This window comes from Dendrobates tinctorius, unplaced genomic scaffold (assembly GCF_039654945.1).
Source record: "Dendrobates tinctorius isolate UK_male_01 unplaced genomic scaffold, ASM3965494v1 ptg000003l, whole genome shotgun sequence".
Taxonomy (NCBI): Eukaryota; Metazoa; Chordata; class Amphibia; order Anura; family Dendrobatidae; genus Dendrobates; species Dendrobates tinctorius.
The window spans coordinates 95,694,586-95,721,822 of record NW_027361671.1 but is presented as its reverse complement, the minus strand read 5'-3'; the positions used below and the strand labels follow the sequence as shown (position 1 = coordinate 95,721,822).

The 27,237-nt window shown below is 44.8% G+C and overlaps 1 protein-coding gene across 1 annotated transcript; it reads right to left on the bottom strand.

Annotated features, from left to right (window-relative positions):
• Positions 1–284: 284 nt before the first annotated feature.
• On the bottom strand, positions 285–26,681 carry LOC141092667 (zinc finger BED domain-containing protein 6-like). The gene is made up of 2 exons (XM_073579060.1): positions 26,550–26,681; positions 285–1,660 (listed from the first exon to the last, which is right to left on the bottom strand). The coding sequence occupies exons 1-2, from the start codon at positions 26,615–26,617 to the stop codon at positions 736–738; spliced, it is 993 nt and encodes a 330-aa protein (XP_073435161.1). The 5' UTR covers positions 26,618–26,681; the 3' UTR covers positions 285–735.
• Between the last annotated feature and the right edge of the window lie 556 nt (positions 26,682–27,237).

The following is a 27,237-nucleotide window of genomic DNA, read 5'->3' as shown; positions in this document are numbered from 1 at the left end:
GATCAGGAGGCAGGCTCAGACGGTGTCAGGCCCAGTATGGATTACACGTGATTGCACAAAGGTGAGAAAGGGTACCGTATCACCGAATAACATGTATGAATAGCATAGTGTACACATTCAAAATATATGTCTATAGATCAGGAGGCAGGCTCAGACGGTGTCAGGCCCAGTATGGATTACACGTGATTGCACAAAGGTGAGAAAGGGTACCGTATCACCGGATAACATGTATGGATAGCATAGTGTACACATTCAAAATATATGTCTATAGATCAGGAGGCAGGCTCAGACGGTGTCAGGCCCAGTATGGATTTGACGGCCCAGACTACACAGCGGAGGAGCAGGGAGAGGTAAAGATTGCAAATGCTGGGGCCCTGCCCAAGCAAGGGGGGCACACTCGTGGGCGTCGGTACTGGCACTGGTCCCCTCATAGTACGGCGGTGTGTCTGACGGCGGGTGTGCACCACCACCATCAGAGACACTTGATTGCACTATGAGGGACCCTGTGCCAGTGCCCGCGCCCAAGAGTCGGCCTACCCACCTGTCCAGGGCAACGGCACTCGCACGGTTTCGAGCGCTAGGTGGTGACCCCGGCCATGGGGGGGGGGGAGGCAGCACAGTTAGGGAGTTTTAGAAAGTGGCATATGTTGTTGTTGGACATTCAGCTGATGCAAAAGGTGAAATTGTTCAAGTCCCAGGAAGAGGAGGACCAAAGCAAGCCATTTTTCTGGCAACCTATGTGTCATCAGGGGAAGGTGGGACAAAATCCTTGGAAACCCATGCATGGTTCATTTTAATGAAGGTTAGATCATCCACATTTTGGGTTGACAGACGGGTCCTTTTTTCTGTCAGGATTGATCCAGCAGCACTGAAGACTCTTTCCGATAGCACACTTGCAGCTGGGCAAGCGAGCTCCTGTAGTGCATATTGTGCCAATTCAGGCCAGGTGTCCAGTTTAGCGGCCCAATAGTCAAAGGGGAATGACCTGTGAGGGAGAACATCGACATGGGAGGAAAAGTAGTTTGTAACCATAGTTGACAAGTGCTGTCTTCTGTCACTTTCCATCGATGCAGTATTACCAGTCGTGTGAGCGGGACTTGAAAAATCATTCCACAACATGGTCATGAAACCCCTGTCTCCAACGCCACTTCTGATGTGTGCACCACGAACACCTCTTCCAAGCTGCCCCTGGCCCCTACGGCTCGTGTGAGAACCATCACCGCTGCTGTGTGCTGGGAATGCCTCAACCAACCGGTTTACCAGAGTAGCTTGTTTGTTAGCCAATATTAGGTCAAGGTTCTCCTGTGGCATGATGTTTTGGAATTTGCCTTTATAGCGTGGATCCAGGATGCTGGCCAACCAGTAGTCGTCATCGTTCATCATTTTGGCAATGCGGCGGTCCCTTTTTAGGATCTGCAAGGCATAATGTGACATGTGGGCCAATGTTCCCGGTGTCAATGATGCAGTGCAACTGCTTGGTGGAGGAGCACTTTCTGGCAAATCCACATCCCTCCAGTCACGCACAAACCCTGTACCAGACCTTGCCACGCCAACATTTTCTCTGGACACACGAGAAGCATCCTCCTCCCCTAAATAATCATCCCCATCATCAAAGTTTGTTTGTTTGTTTTTTCTCTGATGTCCGATTTTGATTTTCTCTCTACAAAATAAAATGAAAAGACAATTTCTTTACAAAAAAACATCATTTAAGTCTAATGGTATAATGTACTAATACATACAAAAAACATCATTACAGTCTTATAGTCGAGTGGACTAATACCTTGTAATTGCACCTTATAGCCTGCTATGAGCCAGGTCCTAATACCATTTGAAGTTGTTTTTTTTTTTTTTTTTGAATTTTGATTCCTATAAAATAAATTGACAAACAATTCCTTTTATGTTCTTCAAACCTCTTCTGTTTATTCTAATGGTTCAGTGGATTAATACCTCGTACTTTACAACCTGCACTTGCACTTTATTAGTCAGGTTCTAATACCACTTCAAGTTATTTTGATTTCTATAAAACAAATAATTTCTTAAATTCTTTCTTAAACCACTCGAGCTAAATCCAATGGTTTAGTGGACTAATACCTGGTACTTGCACTTTACAGCATACATCTGCACTTCATGAGCCAGGTTCTAATACTCCTTGAGGTCTCACCCCTCCCCCCCCTTTTTTTCATTAACCTTAGCCACTTTTTACCCCGTGATCCATAGCACTCTGTTTTATTTTTATTTTTGCATAATTTTATATATTTTTTCTCATTTTAATACACTTTTATTGTGGTGTTTTTATGTTAATAAAATTTCATTGTTTTTGAGTTTTTTTTTGTTTTTTTTTCTTTGACCTTTGCTGATGTCATTTAACCCTGTATTGGCGCCATTTTTTTCTCTATAAGAATGTTTCACCATCTTTCAATGTAATCTGCCCTGATGAAGTGAGCCAGTAGGCTCAGGAAACGCATTGGCTGAATAAAGAACCTTGTACTCCACCAGAAGCAAGCGCAGTCCTTATTGCACTTTCACGCCGTTTTTGCAAATTTGTCCTAGGACCCTGTGCAGATTTGCTGCTGCTTCTCATGCGTTTATGGGTGTTGTGATTTCCTCACAACCCCAATAGGTGAGCACCTTCCTTTTTTCTCTGTTATTGTGTTTTTTGATACGGATTTACACAGTGGTTGCGCCCTGTATTTCTCCTTTCAATTCAAAGTTTGCATGAGCAGACGCATAAGTGGGATGCTCATGCTTATGATGGCGTCGTCTGCGCTTACCAGCCGTGTGCATTCCTCAAAACACTGAAGGACTTTACAGAGGTCTTTCAGCTTTGACCACTGCACACCTGTCAACTCCATGTCTGCCCTCAAAGTGCCTGTCCGGGTATCCTCCCACAAATGCATTACGGCCTGCCTCTGCTCTCACAGCCGCTCAACCATGTGCAGGGTGGAGTTCCACCTTGTTGCAACGTCGATAATTAGCCGGTGCTTGGGAAGGTGTAGCAATCGCTGCAGCTTCTACATACGACTGGAGTGTACGGGCGACTGGCGGATGTGCGAGCACAGTTTTTGAACCTTCTGGAGCAGGCCTGTTAACTCTGGATAATTATTGAGGAAGCACTGCACCACCAGGTTCAAGGTGTGAGCCAAGCAAGGTATGTGTCTGAGTTTTGAAAGGGCTATGGCAGCCACAAAATTGCGGCCATTATCGCTGACTACCTTGCCCGCCTCAAGATGTAGACTGCCCAGCCATGACTCAGTTTGTTGCTGAAAGTAGTCGGCCAGTACCTCCGCGGTGTGTCTGTCGCCCAAACACATCATCTTCAACACAGCCTGCTGATGCTTTCCACTAGCTGATCAATAGGGGGACACCTCGTGTGCAACACTGGCAGCTGCGGATGGAGTGCTGCTGCGACTGCGCTCTGGGGACGAGCTTTCGCTTCTAGAGGAGTAGGAGGAGGAGGGTCGAACGCCTACAGCGAACTGTTTCCTATACCGTGGGCTAGGCAGCACTGTCCCACCACCGCTGTCCCCTGTGGACCCTGCATCCACCACATTAACCCAGTGCGCAGTGATGGACACGTAACGGCCCTGACCATGCCTACTGGACCATGCATCAGTTGGGAGGTGCACCTTTCCACTCATTGATTGCTTGAGTGCATGGACAATGCGGTCCTTCACATGAAGGTGGAGGGCTGGGATGGCTTTGCGAGAAGAGAAGTGGCGACTGGGTAGTTCATAGCGTGGTACTGCGTAGGCCATGAGTTCGAGGAAAGCTGCGCTTTCCACCAACCGATAGGGCATCATCTCTTACGAGATTAGTTTGGCAATGTGGGCATTCAAACCCAGTGTACGCAGATGAGAGGATGAGTACTTTCTTGTCCTACTCATAGTGTCTGGCAGGGTGAGCTGGACTTGAGAGATGCCTATGGTGGAACTATCGGTGGACAGGGTGGACTGAGAGAGGGTTGATGATGGTGATGGAGTTGGTGTTCTTTCTGATGGCCTAGATTCAGTCTTTCGCTGATATAACATTGTGATTCCCTGACAGCTTTGGCCTTGCAATGACACCTCAACATTTGCTGCTGTGCTAACTGGTGGGCTTACAGTGGGGGAAACAATGTAGCATTGCTGACTACCTTCTTTGGGAGCATTTGCACATGTGGTACTTGAGGTTTGGTGTTCCGTCCACGCGTGCAAGTGCATGGTGGTTAAATGTCTAAGCATGCAACTGGTATTCAAATTTTTCAGATTTTTCCCTCGGCTAAAGGTCTTTGCGCACTTCTTACAGATAACCTTACATACAGTAAAATGTGATATATGACGGGAGAAATCTGGACACTGATAGATTGTGTCAGGCCAGTGTATATCACACCGCTGTATGACAGGCTGAATTTGGCTGGTGTGTAAAATGTGATATATGATGGGAGAAATGGAATGTCCTTACACACTTCTGGACACTGATGTATTGTGTCAGGCCAGTGTATATCACACCGCTGTATGACAGGCTGAATTTGGATGGTGTGTAAAATGTGATATATAACGGGAGAAATGGAATGTCCTTACACACTTCTGGACACTGATGTATTGTGTCAGGCTAGTGTATATCACACCGCTGTATGACAGGCTGAATTTGGCTGGTGTGTAAAATGTGATATATGATGGGAGAAATGGAATGTCCTTACACACTTCTGGACACTGATGTATTGTGTGAGGCCCAATGTATATCACACCGCTGTATGACAGGCTGAATTTGGCTGGTGCGTAAAATGTGATATATGACGGGAGAAATGGAATGTCCTTACACAGTCCTGGACACTGATGTATTGTGTCAGGCTAGTGTATATCACACCGCTGTATGACAGGCTGAATTTGGCTGGTGTGTAAAATGTGATATATGATGGGAGAAATGGAATGTCCTCACACACTTCTGGACACTGATGTATTGTGTCAGGCCAGTGTATATCACACCGCTGTATGACAGGCTGAATATGGCTGGTGTGTAAAATGTGATATATGACGGGAGAAATCTGGACACTGATAGATTGTGTCAGGCCAGTGTATATCACACCGCTGTATGACAGGCTGAATTTGGCTGGTGTGTAAAATGTGATATATGATGGGAGAAATGGAATGTCCTTACACACTTCTGGACACTGATGTATTGTGTGAGGCCCAATGTATATCACACCGCTGTATGACAGACTGAATTAGGCTGGTGTGAAAAATGTGACATAGGACTGCAGAAATGGATTGTCCTTACACACTTCTGGACACTGATGTATTGTGTGAGGCCCAATGTATATCACACCGCTGTATGACAGGCTGAATTTGGCTGGTGTGTAAAATGTGATATATGACGGGAGAAATGGAATGTTCTTACACACTTCTGGACTCTGATGTATTGTGTCAGGCCAGTGTATATCACACTGCTGTATGACAGGCTGAATTTGGCTGGTGTGTAAAATGTGATATATGACGGGAGAAATGGATTGTCCTTACACACTTCTGGACACTGATGTATTGTGTCAGGCCAGTGTATATCACACCGCTGTATGACAGGCTGAATTTGGCTGGTGTGTAAAATGTGATATATGACAGGAGAAATGGAATGTCCTTACACACTTCTGGACACTGATGTATTGTGTCAGGCCAGTGTATATCACACCGCTGTATGACAGGCTGAATTTGGCTGGTTTGTAAAATGTGATATATGACGGGAGAAATGGAATGTCCTTACACACTTCTGGACACTGATGTATTGTGTCAGGCCAGTGTATATCACACCGCTGTGTGACAGGCTGAATTTGGCTGGTGTGTAAAATGTGATATATGACGGGAGAAACGGAATGTCCTTACACACTTCTGGACACTGATGTATTGTGTCAGGCCAGTGTATATCACACCGCTGTATGACAGGCTGAATTTGGCTGGTGTGTAAAATGTGATATATGACGGGAGAAATGGAATGTCCTTACACACTTCTGGACACTGATGTATTGTGTCAGGCCAGTGTATATCACACCGCTGTGTGACAGGCTGAATTTGGCTGGTGTGTAAAATGTGATATATGACGGGAGAAACGGAATGTCCTTACACACTTCTGGACACTGATGTATTGTGTCAGGCCAGTGTATATCACACCGATGTATGACAGGCTGAATTTGGCTGGTGTGTAAAATGTGATATATGACGGGAGAAATGGAATGTCCTTACACACTTCTGGACTGATGTATTGTGTCAGGCCAGTGTATATCACACCGCTGTGTGACAGGCTGAATTTGGCTGGTGTGTAAAATGTGATATATGACGGGAGAAACGGAATGTCCTTACACACTTCTGGACACTGATGTATTGTGTCAGGCCAGTGTATATCACACCGATGTATGACAGGCTGAATTTGGCTGGTGTGTAAAATGTGATATATGACGGGAGAAATGGAATGTCCTTACACACTTCTGGACACTGATGTATTGTGTCAGGCCAGTGTATATCACACCGCTGTATGACAGGCTGAATTTGGCTGGTGTGTAAAATGTGATATATGACGGGAGAAATGGAATGTCCTTACACACTTCTGGACACTGATGTATTGTGTCAGGCCAGTGTATATCTCACCGCTGTATGACAGGCTGAATTTGGCTGGTGTGTAAAATGTGATATATGATGGGAGAAATGGATTGTCCTTACACACTTCTGGACACTGATGTATTGTGTGAGGCCCAATGTATATCACACCGCTGTATGACAGGCTGAATTTGGCTGGTGTGTAAAATGTGATATATGATGGGAGAAATGGAATGTCCTTACACACTTCTGGACACTGAAGTTTTGTGTCAGGCCAGTGTATATCACACCGCTGTATGACAGGCTGAATTTGGCTGGTGTGTAAAATGTGATATATGACGGAAGAAATGGAATGTCCTTACACACTTCTGGACACTGATGTATTGTGTCAGGCCAGTGTATATCACACCGCTGTATGACAGGCTGAATTTGGCTGGTGTGTAAAATGTGATATATGACGGGAGAAATGGAATGTCCTTACACACTTCTGGACACTGATGTATTGTGTCAGGCCAGTGTATATCACACCGCTGTATGACAGGCTGAATTTGGCTGGTGTGTAAAATGTGATATATGACGGGAGAAATGGAATGTCCTTACACACTTCTGGACACTGATGTATTGTGTGAGGCCCAATGTATATCACACCGCTGTATGACAGACTGAATTAGGCTGGTGTGAAAAATGTGACATAGGATGGCAGAAAAGGATTGTCCTTACACACTTCTGGACACTGATGTATTGTGTGAGGCCCAATGTATATCACACTGCTGTATGACAGACTGAATTTGGCTCGTGTGAAAAATGTGACATAGGATGGCAGAAATGGATTGTCCTTACACACTTCTGGACACTGATGTATTGTGTGAGGCCCAATGTATATCACACCGCTGTATGACAGGCTGAATTTGGCTGGTGTGAAAAATGTGACATAGGATGGCAGAAATGGATTGTCCTTACACACTTCTGGACACTGATGTATTGTGTCAGGCCAGTGTGTATGACAGGCTGAATTTGGCTGGTGTGAAAAATGTGACATAGGACGGCAGAAATGGATTGTCCTTACACACTTCTGGACACTGATGTATTGTGTCAGGCCAGTGTATATCACACCGCTGTATGACAGGCTGAATTTGGCTTGTGTGAAAAATGTGACATAGGACGGCAGAAATGGATTGTCCTTACACACTTCTGGACACTGATGTATTGTGTCAGGCCAGTGTATATCACACCGCTGTATGACAGGATGAATTTGGCAGGTGTGAAAAATGTTATATATGATGGGAGAAATGTAATGTCCTTACACACTTCTGGACACTGATGTATTGTGTCAGGCCCAGTGTATATCACACCGCTGTATGACAGGATGAATTTGGCAGGTGTGAAAAATGTTATATAGGACGGGAGAAATGGAATGTCCTTACACACTTCTGGACACTGATGTATTGTGTCAGGCCCAGTGTATATCACACCGCTGTATGACTGGATGAATTTGGCAGATGTGAAAAATGTTATATAGGACAGGGCAGGATTGGAATCTCCCTAGAGTGTAGGTCTGTAAGAACGGAACAACTCCTCGACTTATCCTTACAGAGTCACACCCTTAGCTTCACTGTGGCCGTGATAACAGCCGTTACACGGTACTGAGTGAGCAGCGTGCACGTACACCGCTGTACGGTGTATGTTAAATTGTCAAGCCCCATGTTTTTTTAGTATACGGACTGACACACACTGTCTCTCTATAATTTTGAATGTAATCAAACAGCAAATAGACTAGACTGTTTGAAAAACAGACAAAACTATAAGGTGGAGGTCTGTAAGAACGGAACAACTCCTCGACTTATCCTTACAGAGTCACACCCTTAGCTTCACTGTGGCCGTGATAACAGCGGTTACACGGTACTGAGAGAGCAGCGTACACCGCTGTACGGTGTGAAAAAATGCACGCTCAGTATCTCACCAGGACAAAAAAAAAGGATTGCTTTAAAAAAGCAGTTTGCAAAGCAGTGTGAAACCAGCAATGCAGCTATCAGGTAGCCTTATAAGGCAGCCTAACAACCAACAGAGCTGATCCACCAAAATATAGCCTCCCCTTGCACTGCACAGTGACTGGTGTGTTGTACAGGCAAAATCGCTAGCAGCAGCAGCTTATTTTTTTTCATCTTCCCTGCCTAACGCTCTCCCTACAGAATCTGTAGCAGCAGCATCTCTCCCTATACTGAGATCAGCAGAAGTAAGATGGCGGTCGGCGTGCATGCCCTTTTATACCCCCTGTGACGCCCCCCAAAGCAGGCCAATCACTTGCATGCCCTTCTCAAAGATGGTGGGGACCGCTGCCTATGTCATCACGTTGCCCATAGTGTCCGTTCTTCCTCATTGGCTGAAAAAGGGCGCTGAAGTATGTTTTGAAAGGCGACTTTGGCGCTAAAGTCGCCTGCCTCGTGGCCGACCTCACGCTGAGGTCGGGTTTCGTTTCATGAAACCCGACTTTGGCGAAAGTCAGCGACTTTTGAATTTTTTCGACCCGTTTCGCTCAACTCTAGTAATAAACGTTCAGGTCTGGACCTGTGTGTGAACGAGTTTGTATGGGTGTCCAGCTATCACATCCGGTGGAAGTGTGCTGCTGGTTTCTGGAACTCTCGAGTTATCGGTCCTTATCGTGTGTCTGCCATTCTCAGCCCAGCGACCTACCAGCTGGAGTTACCCTCTGTCATGCCCATACACAATTCGTTCCCCAGGTCGGCGCTATGGGGATGTGTGCCGCCTCCGGAACATGTATATAACCACATTTGCCATAAACCTGAGAGACAGGTGTTTATTTAGGTAAACTCTACTGTGTCCAGGCGTCCTCATCATAGGGTTTTTTTTGGGTGAGGCGCTTGGTTGAGGGTCCAGAGGCCCCTCCTTGTGGGAGGGGTACTGTCACGATCCATTTCTTGGATCTGTGTCAGGTCTGGATTTCCTCACATCTAAACCTTTTTCTCTTTTCGCCCATCGGGTGTCAAATATGAGTTTTTGCCCCCGGTGGCCGCTGGGGTTTACTACAACTGTAGTTGGTCTGCTGATGTATATTCCCCCGGTGGCTGCCGGGGTTACTGCAGGGAAACTGCATGTGATTAATTATCTATGCAGGTGGTAACATCTCCTCCTTCCCATAAAAGGAGTTCAGGTGCTGGAAATCACTGTTGGTTATACACTTGCTCTTGGGAGACCAACCAAGCTGGAGTTCTAGGAGCTGAGTTCTGTGGTGCTTCAGTTGTTTGCTGTTGTCAAGTGGCTACTCTGCTGTCTAGGAGCATTGCAGCAGAGCAAGCTAAGTTTTATTTTATTTTACCATGTCTGTCGTTTCTTTCCTTTGGGTTTTTTGTGTAGTACACTTTTTGCCTGTGTCTCCTCCTGGGGAGGGGGTTGGGAGTTTAGCTCAGGGCTAAACAGGAGACAGGGACAGGTCGAGGACTTGGGCCTCACTTCCTTTAAGTGTACCCCCAAGTTAAGGAAAGACAGGGCACCCCCTTTAGCCTGAGGAGCAATTCAGGGGCCCTGGTTCTACATCATCCTTTTTTCCCTTTTTGCCCCGTGACATTGGGCTTGGATGTTTTTCTTTGTAAGAAAAGGCTTCCATCTTGCCACCTCATCCCACAGGCCATATATATGAAGTATACTGGAGATTGTTGTCACATGCAGTTCACAACCAGCACTTGCCAGAAATTCCTGCAGCTCCTTTAATGTTGCTATATGCCTCTTGGTAGTCTCCTGGATCAATGTTTCTCCTTTTCATCAATTTTTGAGGGATGCTCAGTTCTAGGTAATGTCACTGTTGTGCTAAATTTAAGCTACTTCTTGAAGACCATCTTCACAGTTTTCCATAGTATATGTAATGCCTTGTAAAGTTTTTTGCAAAATTCTCTTAACTTTCAACAATAAAATCCCTTTGCTGTGTTGTAAGCCATTTACAATCCTAAAGCTTTTGCTGTTAAATGCAGCTAAAAAAGTCAACAAAATCCTGCTTAGAACATGGAAACTTTATATTGGGTTAATCAGAGTCACTTTAAATGATGACAGCTGTGAAAGAACTACTATTTAACATGAGTTTATATTTGATTGGCTCATTCTGAACTCAACAACATAATCAATTATAAGGCCGGGGTCACACTTGCGAGAAACTCGCACGAGTCTCGCGTCTCAATACCCAGCACTGCCGCCGGGCCGGAGTGTACAGCTGCATGTATTTCTATGCAGCTGAGCGCTCCGATCCTGAGTGCCTGCAGCAGTGCTGGGTATTGAGACGTGAGACTCGTGACCCCGGCCTATGAGTGAGGCTCACAGTTATGCAACCCAATTATTTTATTTTTTCTAATTATTATTTTCCCCCTGAAAATGATTTCAGTTTAATTTTGAATGGATTTGTGCTGGCTCCTCCTCCTCTCATCTTCCACTTACTGTTGGGGTTCCTCAAGGATCGGTTCTAGGTCCCCTCCTCTTCTTTGTTCACTGCCCCTATTGGTCAAGCAATCAGTAGATTTGGTTTCCAGTACCATCTCTATGCTGATGACACCCAATTATATGCTTCCTCTCCTGACATCACGCCTGCCTTTTTAGAAAACACCAGCGATTGTCTAAACGCTGTGTCTAACATCATGTCTTCACTATATCTGAAACTGAACCTGTCAAAGACTGAACTCATTGTGTTTCCTCCCTCTACTAATATACCTATACCAGACACTGCCATTTCTGTGTGTGGTTCCACTATTACTCCCCAGCAACATGCCCGCTGTCTTGGGGTCATGCTTGACTCCGAGCTTTCCTTTGCCCCCACATCCGATCACTGGCTCGCTCTTGTTATCTGCATCTCAAAAACATTTCTAGAATTCAACCTTTTCTTACTTTTGATTCCGCAAATCTCTTACTGATTCTCTTATTCATTCTCGTCTGGATTATTGTAACTCTCGTCTAATCGGTCTCCCTCTTACCAAACTTTCCCCCCTCCAATCTGTCTTGAATGCTGCAGCCAGGATCATATTCCTCGCCAATCGTTACACTGATGCCTCTACCTTGTGCCAGTCATTACACTGGCTACTCATCCACTCTAGAATCCAGTACAAACTTATTACCCTCACCCACAAAGCTCTCCATGGCTCAGCACCACACTACATCTCCCTCGTTTCAGTCTACCACCCTACCCATGCCCTCCGTTCTGCTGATGACCTGAGGTTAGCATCCTCAATCAGAACCTCCCACTCCCGTCTCCAAGACTATACACGTGCTGCGCCAATTTTTTGGAATGCACTTCCCAGGTCAATACAATTAGTCCCCAATCCCTACAATTTTAAGCGTGCCCTGAAAACGCATTTTCAGACTGGCCTACCGCTTCAACACATTAACCTAAATATCCCTGTGTGGCACAGTCAAAAGTTTTACCATAACCAGGTTCCCCGTGTCATGTTCCCACATGCTTTATGCAGCTATTAGCCCTCTGTGTCTGTACTGTTGCACACTTAACATTATGGCTGGTCCAAAAAATCAGGGCAATTGTTACCACCCACCTTTCGTGCCTACCTTTTTTTCCTCATAGATTGTCTGTACAAGTCCCCTCTGAAATGTAAAGTGTTGAGGAATATGTCGGCGCTATAGAAATAAAATTTATTATTATTAGATCAGATTATGGGTGACATTAATGTGGAAAAATTTCTGAAATAATTCTTCTTGTTATATTTTTTTGCATGACAAAAATCTGGTACGTAAACATTAATGTGTAGACATTTTACATCCACTGTATGAGCTACTGAAAACCTCAGCACTCTTGATAAACACTCTCGACTTCTTATTGTGCCTATATTACTGGGATAAATATTCCCATAAGAAAAAAACTTGGATCAGGCTGTGAACTGCATATCAGGGTGTCCTAAAATGAATGAAAATATTAACAAAGGAGAAAAGCACTCCTTGTCTTAATGGTAAGCCAGACTTCACTAATAATGGTAAGTGTCGCTCAACTCAAACAGTTGTGGTTGACAGGCACAACAATGGAAATGATGTAAGAAAGGGATCACATTCAATCTCTGCCGCAATGAACCACAACCTTCCTGGGCAGGAGCTTGAAACATGCTACGAGGAATGATTCCTACTTTGCAGCTCCTGGACAATAGCTGCCTTTCTTTTTTTCTCCTTTCTAGCTCTAATATGAATGAAGGAGTGAATTTTGTAGACTGCTGAGTGCAATTTTATTAGCTAATATTCACCACTAGCATATACAAAACTGTATCTTCTGTATCATCATATTTCCAGCAGGCCCCAGAGTTAACTGTGCATGCATAATTAACTCTGGTATCTGCTGATGGCCGGAAGCCCCAGCCAAGAATGAACATCTGGTAGGAGACCGGACAGTGGGCAGGAGGCAGAAGAGGTGGCCAAAGGAGAAAGCAAAGTGAGTGTAAGGGTGCTATCACATTGTCTTCTGGCACCCGTTCAGTGGCCCCATCAAGGCTTATGTTTGAACTTCCCGCAAAACGGGACTCAAAAGTATGCACCGATGGGGCCATAGACTATAATGTTGTCGACTGACAAAATGAGTTCTGCCACACATCATTTTTGAGCGTGTACGCCTACTGGAGGTGGACACTCGTACGTTGTAGACACTGCAACTGAGTGTCCGCAACCAGTAGTCATATACACGCAAAATGATGCACTGCAGAACACATGTTCTCTTTGCCAAAACCATTACTCTTTTTTTTACATCTTATATGTATCATGATCTGTGGTCTGGAAAACCCCAAAGTATAATAAAGGACATTAAATTCGTGCAGAATAACCTTTCTGATAATTGAATTTCCCAGGAAAATCTGTGCGAACAGGCAAATTTGAATTTTCTGTGATCCACTTATCTCTAGCTAAATGTGTCTACTGTCTCCACTTAAATATGGTCACATTTTGTACTAACTTATCAAGTAGTAGTCACAGATAAAAACTTTTCTAAGGTCTTCCCATTTTTTTTAAAAAGCTATTTTTTCCCCAGAATCATTAACTTTAGTGCAATATACCATACCTCTCCTTCTATGGAAAAAGAAAAAAAAAATGACAATTTTACAAACTAGGTGCTACTTCACTGATCCTGGAACAGTTTTTTTCTTTTGTACATGTCCTCCATGGCTCCAAAGTTATATCCCCAGTCCCCAATTAATAAAGATGCAAATTTTCCCTTCAACCAACTGGGCTTTTATCGCATTGGCCAGTGTCAAAATAGAAAAAGAAAATGCCCACAGAGAAGTTTTGTGGCAAATGCACAGTTGGTTGAAGGGAAAATTTGTATCTTTATTTCCAGGGGGCATAACTTTAGACCATAAGAGCCCAAAATATAAGGAAAAATAGTTTCAGAATCAATGGAGCAGCTACTCAGATTAAATGAAAAAAATACATCAAAAGGTCCTCTATAAATTAAATCTCAACCTACTTCTGGATGTAACTGCATTCCTTGGAATGCATACAGACTAAAAAGTAATTTCTTTTTCTTGCAAGTGTTTTCTTACGAATTGTAAAAGGTAAAGCTTTGTGTAAGGGTATGTGCAGACGATCAGTAAACGCTGCGGGTTGGACGCTGCGTACTTGTGCAGCGTCCAACCCGCAGCGTCCAGATGTTAGAGCATAGTGGATAGGATTTTAAGAAATTCCATGTCCACTATGCGTCCAGAGACGCCCGCGGCGCACCTTATGAGATGGACATGTGGAGCGTCTCTCCAGACCGCAGCACGTCAATTTCTCTTGCGAAGACATTAGTCTCCGCAAGAGATTTCCCCCATACAATGTATTGTGGATGCGGTGAATCCGCACAGTTCAGTGACCACATGCGGATTCACCTGCGTTCAATAGGCGGCAGCGCCATGAACGCAGCGAACATGCTCTGCGTCCAAAGCGCTGCCAGTTCCGGATCATCTGCACATACCCTAAGGAAGCTGTCTAATGTTTCAGCAGACTGATGCATTATCCTGTTAAGACAAGTCAAATCTATTCCTGAGATTTCATTGCCATATGATTTGCTTTCTTTATGAAAAAGAATGAAGCTGCGCTGCTATTGTCTTCATACAAAGCTGTCAGTTTGGCCAGATGCGGTTTGTTTTTAAAGCAAACACAACAGACACAGTGAGGTCTATGAAACACAAGTGTTTGATGAGCTTATCTTTGTAAAGTTCAAGTAGCAGCATATTTACAAAGGCTCCAGGCCCATCTTTCTTCTGCAGAACAGTTTGAGTATTTTATGCTTCTCTTTTTATTATTGTAGAACCCATCTATGATTACAACTACGTTTCTTCTTCTTTAAAGTTAACAAACAAAAAGACAACAAGCGTTCTTTAGAAACTCGACATAAGACTTTGAACTTTTCTTTCAACAGATTGTAGCCAATCGCTCTGCTTATACCTTTTAAAGAGATTAGGATTCTTAATATTCATCCTGATTCAGTTCAACACAATAATGGATCTCCTCCAACAGCAAGGGATCAAGAAACAAAATCTGAATCTTGGTAACAACTGTGGAGAGTCCGGACATTGGATAAACTTCTGTCAAAGACAGCCACAGCCAGAAAAATGCCAGAGCCTCTGTGAATGTCCACCTAGGTGCACAGTATCTGGAAAATGATTGCTTCCTGGTTCTTTATCATATCTAGAAAAAATTGTGTGACTTAATGCCTTTATTAATTGTGGTTCCACAGCAAACTTTGTGGATGTCAAGGTGGCAAATAATTTTGGCTTATTCTGGATAAAATTACATTTAACATGGATGTAATTAATATTTTATATCTTGTAATAAAGTAGTTATATTTAATTGTATGTTTCTGTTCTTTTTTAGTTCTTCAATGGTTAATAGGTGATCAGCAGCAACTGAGGATTATATCTTGATGAAGGAAAAAAATTCCGAATTGCACTGGTGTTTGGTCTCCACTAGGCCACTGTATTGTTGAGCCACTATAATAATAATAATAATAATAATAAATGTTATTTCTATAGCGCCGACATATTCCACAGCACTTTACATTTCAGAGGGGACATGTACAGACGATAGACATTACAGCATAACAATAATCACATAGATCATAACAGATACCAAGAGGAATGAGGGCCCTGCTCGTAAGCTTACAATCTATGAGATTCTATGAGTCACATGCCAAAACCAGGAAGATACGCGCTAGTAATGGCACCAGTCGAGGCATACTGGTTTTATACCGCAGTGCACACCCATGATAGACTTTGCCTTTGTGTTTGGCATATCGCTAGGCACGCTTTATTTGTGCCACCCCAGTAGCTTTTCCATTGTTTTATTTCTACTAATTGGACTCCTGCATTCAGTACCCCTCACATGGAAGGAGTCACGATTCACCTTCAATTGTAAATAATCCCAGATTTCCATTCTCTATGTACTATCCATGTACTATCAGTTCCACCTGTTATATGTACATTGCATACTATATTTATGCACACACTCAGGGCCGATGTCAACACCCAGGCAAGGGCCGAGGCCCTGGGCAGGTGGGGTGGCCCAATCGCCGTTGAGGACACCATCACGCTATGGGGGGCCCGGTGCCAGCACTCACAAGTGCACCCTCCGCTAGCTCAGGGCCCCGGTACTTGCAATACTTACCTCTCCCCATTCCTCTGCTGCTGCATCTTTTGCATTTTCTGACTCTGTGATGTTTCAGGTCAGAGGGCGCAATGACATCACTACTGTGTGCCCTCTGCTTGAACAGTCGCAGTGCAGTGAACCGGAAGATTGCAATGCTGAGGAATCCTGACCTGCGGCCAGTGAGGAGAGGTAAGCATTTCATTTTATTTTTTTAATGTTTGGAGCAATATATGGGGCCCATTATGTACAGTATGGAGCATGATATGGGACCCATCATGTACTGAAGCATTATCTAGGGCCTATTATATATGGAGCAATATATGGGGCCCATTATATATGGAGCATTATATGGGGCCCATCATATACTGTATGGAGAATTATATGGGGCCCATTCTGCATGGAGCATTATATGGGTCCCATTATGTTTGGAACATTTATATGGGTCCCATTCTGCATGGTTTTTGGCACAGTACTCCCACAGATTTGGGTACAGAGTGCACACAGCGACTTTTTGGCACAGTAATCCTACAGGTGCTGATGCAGAGTACACACATTGGGTTTTTGTCTCTCTACACCCACAGATCTAGATGCAGAGTACACATAACTTTTTTTGGCACAACACTCCCACAGGCGGGGTTGCAGAGTACACAAGGCGTATTAAAGGCACAGTACTCCCACAGGCAGGGGTGCAGAGTACACACAGTGGTTTTTTGGAAGAGTGCTCCCACAGACATGGGTGCAGAGTACACACAGGAATTTTGGCATAGTATTCCTACAGATATGGGTGCAGAGTACACACAGTGGCTTTTTGGCACAGCATTCCCCCATATATGGGTGCAGAGTACGCACAGTTGTTTTTTGGCACAGTTCTCCCACTAAGAAATGAGCAGAGTACACACAGCAGCTTTTTTGCAGAGTGCATACCCTATTTCAATTTAACACTCTCTCTCATTCCAGTTGCTTCATGTCCCTACACTAATCACAGTAAAATGGTGGCAGCACTCGTGATCCCACATTTATACAGGCCGGATCACCTGATGTGCTGGCAAATCACAGCCATGTGAATATTTGGCATGGTTGTGATGGCTCCAAAAGCTTGTTCATTGGCTGTGCTGCAGCCTGTCAACAAACTTTATTAGGCATCCAAATTCGAACAGCATACCGGACATCCTGTTATAAGTCTGTGTTTGGTGTACAGTACTGGACTTTACAGATCGTGTTCACTAATCCCTATTAGTTAAAAATAAGGCAACATTCCAATGACGAGTATTTGATGCAACTATTTGTGAAAATAGGTTACTTGCCTTTTTTTCAACTTTATTTTAGAGTGAATTTTGTTTACTTGTGTTTTATCACTTTTTTGACACTGAGGCTTTTTCCTCTTTTTGGTATATCATGTTTTAAACAAAGATGCTTTTCTTTTGACACTTGCTGGCATCTGACTTTGATAAAACTTTATTTCAACAGTCATGTATGGCTTACATGTATGTTTAGTGCTTTTCCGCAGCAGGGACACACTAAAAATGAGTATCAATTTTTTCCTCCAGATTTTCCACATCTATTACAATTCTATGGTGAAAATCCTCCAATAAAACTCAATATTCTTGGAAAAGAAATTGACATGTTGCAAACTTCAAACATGCACCACAGGTCAGTTTACACAGCATAAAAAAAGCACACGGTTCATGAGATTTCTATAGATCACATTCACTTTGTTGAAACTGTAATATGCTGAATTTTTTTGCACCAATTAAATACATAGCATCTTAAACTCATCAAAAACTCATTCTAGGAAGAAACTTAACTTAGACACAATGTGAACTGTTGTATAAGAGAAAAAGTTGGGCTAACAATAGAAACTGTAGGGGTTTTACTCATTTGCAAGTGATGGCAGGAAAACAGGGGGCTTGTTCCTTTAAAAGTTCATGTGGGTTTATTATTTCATAAACCCGGAAGCAAAACAGAAAACAAACAGCCTTTAGATCAGGCAGACATGTCACGCCTGCGGGTACTCATCTGCGCTCCCCCGCCTCTCAGCGTATCGCAGATTGTGTCCCGCGCCGCCCCTCGGCTGTCTTCTCGGGGTCTCGGCGGGTTGACGGTCCGAGCATGCGCGGCCACGATCCTTCTGACTCGGGTATCGCTGAGAGGTCTTGCCCCAGTGGCTCCGCCCTGTCATGGCAGTACCCATCGAGTATTTCTGCTCGGCCTCTGAACTGGTAAGGCCCCTGATTACCTGTGTGGCTAGCACCAGAGTCTCTGCACCTGGTGGCTTCCTTTGTCTTCAAGCCCCTAGCTCTCTGGCTAGTCCATTTGTCTCCTGTGTCCTCTATTTTTTGGTCTTTGTGTCTTTTGTGCCTTTTGTGTAACCACTGCTGGTTTTCTTACTCCAGGATTGGTCTCCTACATACCATCCTTATTCTGTTCTGCTCTCTCTCTTGCAGTATCAAGCTCTCACTAGCTCCGGGTTCATCTGATTCTGCTTCATCTCTGCAAATCCCCTTTCTGTTTTACACCCTTCGCGTTACGGAGTTCCCTGTTCTCCTCTCTATACCTCCATGTATATCCCCTGTATTGCCCTGAGTTGCCCCTTTGGTTTGAGCTGTTGTGGTTCTATCTCCCTTGGGCCTGCTCCTGACACTCCCTGTATAGGGCCTGGTCTCACCTTGCTTTCTCTCCCCTGTGGGGCTCTGTAATCATGACCCAGATGGTCCACTCTCGGGTTTTCACAAAACCTTTACAGTATAACAGTATAATCAGGCCATGGACCCCGCTGCTGCCTCGGCTGCCCAAAAAGAGCTTGTATTATGTCTTTTATGAAGTCCATGGACTCCCGACTGTCCCTGCTGCAGACCTCCGATCCGGGGAACACCTCTCAACTGGCTAGTCTCCAACAGGAGCTGGCTCAGTAGCGGGACACCCAGGCTCACATTCTTAGTTATATGGACTCGGTGGATGACAGTTTGCTATCCTTGCAGTCGGCCGTCTCGACTTCTGCACAAGCTTTGGCTCCCCACCCTCCTCCACATTTGGGTAAACCACCCTGGTACAATGGCGACCCCAAACTGTGTCAGGGTTTTTTGAATCAGTGCAGTTTACATTTCGAGCTTCTGCCTCTGTAATACCCCACTGATTGGGCCAATGTGGCGTTCATGGTTTCTGGAGGGGGAAGCTATAGTATGGGTTAACCCTCTCTGGGAGCGTGATGATCCCATGATCTCCCAGCTGTCGACCTTCCTGGAGACCTTTCGCCAAGTATTCGATGAGCCGGGCCAGCTAGCCTCTACTACAGAGTCCCTCTTTAACCTTCACCAGGGGTTTCTAACTGTGGGCCAATACGCCATTCATTTTCGTACCATGTTCTGATTTGGGTTGGAATAACAAAGCACTGGTGGGAGCCTTCTGGCGAGGTCTTTCGGGGCAAATTAAGGATGAGTTGGGGGGAAGTGACACTCCAACTGCCTTAGAAGATTTAATATCTTACTCGTATTGATCTTCGCTTCCAGGAGTGCACTCATGAGACGGTTCGGGAGAGAAGACTTCCTCATCTTCCTCCGTCCACTCGTAGGCCACCCAGCCCAGACCCAAGACGTCTTCTTCAGCCCCTGCACCTGAGCCAATGCAAGTGGATCAACTTAAGTAGTCAAAACAATGTCGTAAGGAAAGACGCGCTCAGGGTCTTTGTTTCTATTGCGGGAGTGCGTCCCACTTGTTCCGAGCCTGTCCTGAACATCCAGAAAGCTCCTTCACCTATACTACCATTCAAAAGTTTAGGGTCACTTAGAAATTTCCTTAGTTTTGAAAGAAAAGCACAGTTTTTAAAATGTAATTAAATGATTCAGAAATACACTCTATACATTGTTAATGTGGTAAATGAGTATTCTAGCTGCAAACGTCTGGTTTGTAATGCAATATCTTCACAGGTGTATAGAGGCCCATTTTCAACAACCATCACTCCAGTGTTCTTATGGTACTTTGTGTTTGCTAACTGTGTAAGAAGGCTAGTATGTTATGCAAGTATGTTATCACAGCTGAAAACAGTTTGACTTATTAGAGAAGCTATAAACCTGACCTTCCTTTTAGCTAGTTGAGAATATGGAGCATTACATTTGCTGGTTCCATTAAACTCTCAAAATGGCCAGAAAAAGAAAACTTTCATGTGAAACTCGACAGTCTATTCTAGTTCTTAGAAATGAAGGCTATTCCATGAGAGTAATTGCCAAGAAACTGAAGATTTCCTACTACGGTGTGTACTACTCCATTCAGAGGAGAGCACAAACTGGCTCTAACCAGAGTAGAAAGAGAAGTGGGAGGCCCCGCTGCACAACTGAGCAAGAAGACAAATACACTAGAGTCTGTAGTTTGAGAAATCGACACCCCACAGGTCCTCAACTGGCAGCTTCATTAAATAGTACACGCAAAATGCCAGTGTCAACGTCAACAGTGAAGAGGAGACTCCGGGATACTGGCCTTCAGGGCAGAGTGGCAAAAAAAATGAAAAGTTGGCTAATAAAAGGAAAAGATTAATATGGGCAAAAGAACACAGACATTGGACAAAGGAAGATTGGTAAAAAGTGTTATTGACAGTCGAATCCTAGGTTGAGGTGTTTGGATCACACAGAAGAACATTTGTGAGACGCAGAACAACTGAAAAGATTCTGGAATAGTACCTGACGCCATCTGTCAAGCATGGTGGAGGTAATGTGATGGTCTGGGGTTGCTTTGGTGCTGGTAAAGTGGGAGATTTGTACAAGGTAAAAGGGATTTTGAATAAGGAAGGCTATCACTCCATTTTCCCATACCCTGTGGACAGCGCTTGATTGGAGCCAATTTCATCCTACAACAGGACAATGACCCAAAGCACACCTCCAAATTATGCAAGAATTATTTAGGGAAGAAGCATGCAGCTGGTATTCTATTTGTCATGCAGTGTCCTGTGCAGTCACCAGATCTCAACCCCATTGAGCTGTTGTGGGTGCAGCTTGACTGTATGGTATGCAAAAAGTGCCCATCAAGCCAAACCAACTTGTGGGAGGGGCTTCTGGAAGCATGGGGTGAAATTTTTCCTGATTACCTCAGCAAATTAACTGCTAGAATGCCAAAGATCTGCAATGCTGTAATTGCTGCAAAGCGAGCATTCTTTGACGAAAGCAAAGTTTGAAGGAGAAAATTATTATTTCAAATAGAAATCTTTTCTTCGAACATTGTCAATGTCTGGACTAGATTTTAAATTCATTTGGCAACTAATTTGATTAATAAAAGCATGAGTTTTCATGGAAAATACAAAAATGTCTGGGTGACCCCAAACTTTTGAACGGTAGTGTAGGTAAGGTAAGAGAGGCCTTCCTAGGTGTTTGTGATTCCTTTCTACCCCTAACTCTGTCCGTCTTACTGCATGTCGGTAGTAAACGTTATTCGGTGGCAGCCTACGTAGATTCGGGGAACTTTATTAGGCTTGAGGAGGTTATTACATTTTCTGTTCCTGTGAGGACCTTAAAAAATCCTCGGACACTCGCATCCATGGATGGCAAACCCTTGCAGGAGACTATTACACAGGTTATGCAGGAGGTGGAGCTTCAGGTGGGAGCTCTGCACAAAGAGAGGATTGCTTTCTATGTTTTAGCTGGCATCTCTAACCCGGTTCTTCTCGGCCTTCCTTGGTTGCGGACTCATGAGCCCACCTTGGATTGGCATAATGGTAGCATACTGTGCTGGGAAGGGTCCTGCCGGGGACGGTGTTTGCTGCCGGTGCATCTCGTAGGTGTTCCTCTTTCCTTTTCTGTCCCCGTTTCTGCACTCCGTTTATGGTTCTTTCGCGGATGTCTTCGACAATAAGGATGCTGAGAACCTTCCTCCACACTGACCCTACGACTGCCCCATTGACCTCGTCCCTAGTGCCGTTCCTCCTAGAGGCAAAATCTATTCACTCTCACCTGCAGAGACTCAAGCCGTGTCAGAGTATGTTCAGGAAAATCTGGCTAGAGGCTTCATTCGGAAGTCTTCCTCCCCTGCTGGCGTTGGCTTCTTCTTTGTAAAGAAGAAGGATGGCTCCCTTCGTCCATGTATTGACTACACAGGCCTGAACAACATTATGGTCAAAAACAAATACCCGTGGCTGCTTATCCCAGAGCTCTTTGACCGCCTGAGAGGAGCGTGAATATTCACCAGACTTGACCTTCGTGGAGCCTATAATCTGGTTTGAATTCGCGCTGGGGATGAGTGGAAGACCGCTTTCAACACACATAACGGTCATTATGAGTATTTAGTCATGCCGTTCGGCCTATGCAAGGCTCCGCCATTCTCAAATGGCCACATCTCCTCGAAGTACAGGCAATCCAATGTTTCCTTGGCTTTGTCAACTATTATAGGCAGTTTATCCCTCATTTCTCTTCTTTAGCTAAACCAATATTCGCCCTTGTTCGCAAAGGGGCTAACTCCAATCTTTGGTCCACTGAGGCTGAAAATGCCTTCCAGACTCTGAAACAAGAATTTGGTACTGCCTCCGTGTTCCACAGACCTGATGTCAATAAGCCTTTCATCTTCGAGGTCGACGCTTCTTCTGTCGGTACAGGAGCAGTGCTCTTGCAAAAGTCCACTTCCAGGAGGTTAGTCACCTGCGGATTCTTCTCTAAAGAATTTTCCTCCTCCAAAGACAATTACTCCATTGGAGACAGAGAACTGCTGTCCATAAAGTTGTCTTTGGAGGAGTGGCGTTATATCCTTGAGAGTGCCGTTCATCCTTTTGTTATATTTACCGACAACAAGAATTTGGCCTACGTACAGTCAGCCCAAAAGCTTAATCCTTGGCAAGCCAGATGGTCCTTGTTCATCGGATGTTTTGACTTTGAGCTTCATTTTTGACCTGGTAATAAGAACATTAAGGCTGATACTCTATCGAGGCCCTTCCAGCCGGTGGACATAAAGGAGAAGCCAGCACACATCATCTGTCCGGCTAGGATTGTCACCATGGCCCCTCAAAATATAATTACCCCACCACCAGGCAAAACCTTTGTGTCAGCGCGTGACAGAGTGAGAGTATTGCGTTGGGGACATTCCTCCAAACTTGCCGGACATGCCGGAGCCAAAAATACTCTCTCTCTTATTTCTCGACATTATTGGTGGCAATCTCTTCGCCAAGACGTCTTGGAATTCACTTCTTCCTGTTCGTCCTGTGCCAGGAACACGATACCAATGCAGCTACCTTCAGGACTCCTGCATCGGCTGCCTGTGCCATCAGTTCCTTGGAGCCATATTGCTATGGATTTTATCACCGATCTCCCTTGTTCCTCGAACTGTACCGTTATCCTGGTGGTCATGGATCGTTTTTCTAAAATTCCGTTGCCAGGGCTGCCTTCTGCCCCCGAGTTGGCAAAGATTTTCCTGCACCATATCTTTCGACTTCACGGATTCCCGCAACATATTGTGTCGGACCGAGGGGTTCAATTCACCTCCCGTTTTTGGAGAGCTCTATGCGGATTAATGATGGTAACCCTGGACTTCTTCTCAGCAGTCACCCTCAGTCCAACGGTCAGGTGGAGCAAGTCAATCAAGTTCTAACATCCCACCTTTGACATTTCTCTAATGCTCACCAGAACAATTGGGTCACTCTTCTTCCCTGGGCAGAGTTCGCCTATAACAACCACCCCAGTGAATCCTCTCCCAAATCTCCCTTTTTTGTTGTCTTTGGGCAGCATCCCGGTATCCCTCTTCCTGTTTCCCCTGCCTTGGGTGTATTGGCAGCGGACTCCCTGTATTTGGAATTCTCTAAAATTTGGGAGGAGACTAAGTGGACACTTGAAAAAGCTAGCGTCAGAATGAAGAGGTACGCCAACAAAAAACGTCTGGACTCCCCTCCGTATTTTCCGGGCGATAAGGTCTGGCTATCTTCAAGATATATCAGGCTTAAGATTCCCTCCCATAAGTTGGGCCCACGCTACATTGGTCCTTTTGAAATTTTGAGTCGCATCATTGATGTGGCAAATAAATTAAAGTTACCTGCCTCTCTGGAAATCACCAATGCTATCCATGTGTCGCTCCTCAAACCCGCGGTGTTTAATTGCTTTCATTCATCTCCCTCCTCTCAACCAAGCAGTTCTGATGATATCGTCAATATAAAGGATATACTAGCTATGAAAAGAGTTAAGGGGAGGACTTTTTTCCTGATTGATTGGAAGGGCTTTGGTCCTGAGGAGAGATTGTTGGAGCCCCAAGAGAACATCAATGCTCCTCGTATCATGAGGAGATTCCTCGCCAGCCTTAAAATGAGGGGTTGTAAGGGAGGGGGTACTGTCACGCTTGCAGGTACTCATCTGCGCTCCCCCACCTCTCAGTGCATCACAGATTATGTCCCGCGCCACCCCTCGGCTGTCTTCTCAGGGTCTCGGCGGGTCGGCGGTACGCGCATGCGCGGCCGGGCTCCATCTGCCTTGGGTGTCGCTGGGAGGTCTTGACCCAGTGACTCTGCTCTGTCATGGCGGCACCCACCGGGTATTTCTGCTTGGCCTCTGAACTGGTAAGGCGCCTGATTATCTGTGTGGCTAGCGCCAGCGTCTTTGCGCCTGGCACCTTCCTTTGTCTTCAGGCCCCTAGCTCTCTGGCTAGTCCGTTTGTCTCCTGTGTCTCCCGCTGTCCTCTATTTTTTGGTCTTTGTGTCTTTTGTGCCTTTTGTGTAACCACTGCTGTTTTTCTTACTCCAGGATCGGTCTCCTACGTACCAACCTCATTCTGTTCTGTTCTCTCTCTCTCTTGCAGTATCAAGCTCTCACTAGCTCCCGGTTCATCTGATCCCGCTTCTTCTCTGCAATTCTCCTTTCTGTGTTACACCTTTTGCATTATGGAGGTCCCCGTTCTCCTCTCTGTACCTCCCCGTATATCCCCTGTATTGCCCTGAGTTGCCCCTTTGGGTCAAGCTGTTGTGGTTCTATCTCCCTTGGGCCTGGTCCTGACACTCCCTAAATAACCCCAAGTGTTATAACCTATCTTGGTATTGCAGACTCCCTAGTTCCCTAATAACCTTGGTCGCTCTTCTCTGCACCCGCTCCAGTTCAGCTATGTCTTTCTTATACACCGGAGACTAGAACTGTACACAGTATTCTAAGTGTGGTCGCACTAGTGACTTGTATAGAGGTAAAATTATGTTGTCCTCATGAGCATCAATGCCTCTTTTAATGCATCCCATTATTTTATTTGCCTTTCCAGCATCTGCCTGACACTGGCCACTAAATGTGAGTTTGTCGTCCACCCATACACCCAGGTCTTTTCAGTGACAGTTTTGCCCAGTGTTTTACATTTAAGCACATAATTATACATCTGGTTTGTTACACCTAAGGGCATGACCTTAAGGCCCCTTTACATTTAGCGATGCACCAGCGATCCCGACCACGATACGACCCGGTCAGGATCGCTGTTGCATCGCTAAATGGTCGCTAGTGAGCTGCCAAACAGGCAGATCTCACAGCGATGCAGCAGCGATACAGCGGTCATTACTTACCTTTCAGATGAGGCGATCCTGATGTCCTCCTGTCCGTGTCCACGCGTCACTCGTCGGCGCCAGCATGAAGCCCAGCAGGAAGCGCCCGATGAGAAATGGAGCTGCGCGATCTCGCGCGATCAGCGACAGACAGCGGGGGAGCCGGTCGGAGGTAAGTATCACACATAGCGATATCGCTAAGAAAAAAAGAGAGAAGCTACAGACTGAAGCCAGGATCACCTAAATAAACAAAATCATTTTATTGGATACAAAAAAGGATATAACCCATTAAAAACATTTAAAAAGTCATAGATATGACAGTAAACCCTGCTAGCCCTAAATAAGGCTAGAAAATTCCCCCAGAGAGAAACAGATAATGTACACAAATAATAAATGTTGGTTCACATCGCAGAGAGATATTAGAGTAGAACAATACATGTAAGAGTCAACAATAATAGCTCAATACTTATAAATAGTTAAATATGGGCATAATAAATCAACTCCATTTAGGAAAAAATAATAGAGAAATACCCATTCACTAGTCACCAACAAGATAATATAAAGTGTAAACGTGCAATCATAAATATGCCCCAATAGATACAATCACTGTATGAAATCCTATAGGGAATCACAGGGAGGGAGGAAGAACCATAGCACTGAATGCAAGATGCAATAATCACCAAAGATGTACATGCAAAAAACCGCATGAATATTGCAAACACCAATCCCTCCAGGTGGAAGCTGAATATAGTCAACTAGGCATATCGATTACAGGGGGATCTTGTGGAAATGCCCGACGCGTGTCACCACACCAAGGAGGCTTCGTCAGGGGCAAGTGGTTACACCCAGAACATATCCTATATAAGTATTCCACAAATTAGCAAATAAATAGATTGCAGCTGCAGTGTTACCTCATTACACACATGCCTTCAGAAGCGACAGCAAGTCCTCGGAGAGTAATATGGGAGCACGTAAACATCACACGTGCATAGAGACAAAATCAGGTAGACCCCGAAAGTGTATTGGACGCGCCGATCTCAAAGCAATTGACGCCTGCGCAGTAAGATTATTCGCCAGGTGTAATGCCTGACACATATCTCCAGCAATGGTCAGCGCCTGCGCAGTCACATACCACCTCCTCACAACATAGAAATACGTCACAAAGGAGAGGGGAGTAGTCATGGTGACAAGAGAATCGAATACACGGCATACTGTGCAGTGCAAAAAAAGCGATCGCACAGCAAAAGTAAATAAAGGGCAATTCAAATACACTAGTGATACTAAGATAATATTTGTAGAAGACAACGATCGCTAGTATTATGACAAGATAAATAATCCAGCATTGCGCTTGTCTGTTTATGATCGAAAAACGAGTAGTAGTTTTTAATGAAAGTAAGCGCCTGCGCAATCACATGTCGCCTCCTCCATACAGAGATCGCTAATAGAGTGGATATATCAAAATAAATCACCTAATATTGCACATATCTCAGTAAAATAAAAAAATATATAAGTGATAGCCCCCAGCAAGAGTCCGCGCTTGCGCCTTCACTGCTTACAGCGCTAGAATCTAAAGGAAAGTTATATCATAGGCGGAGGAAA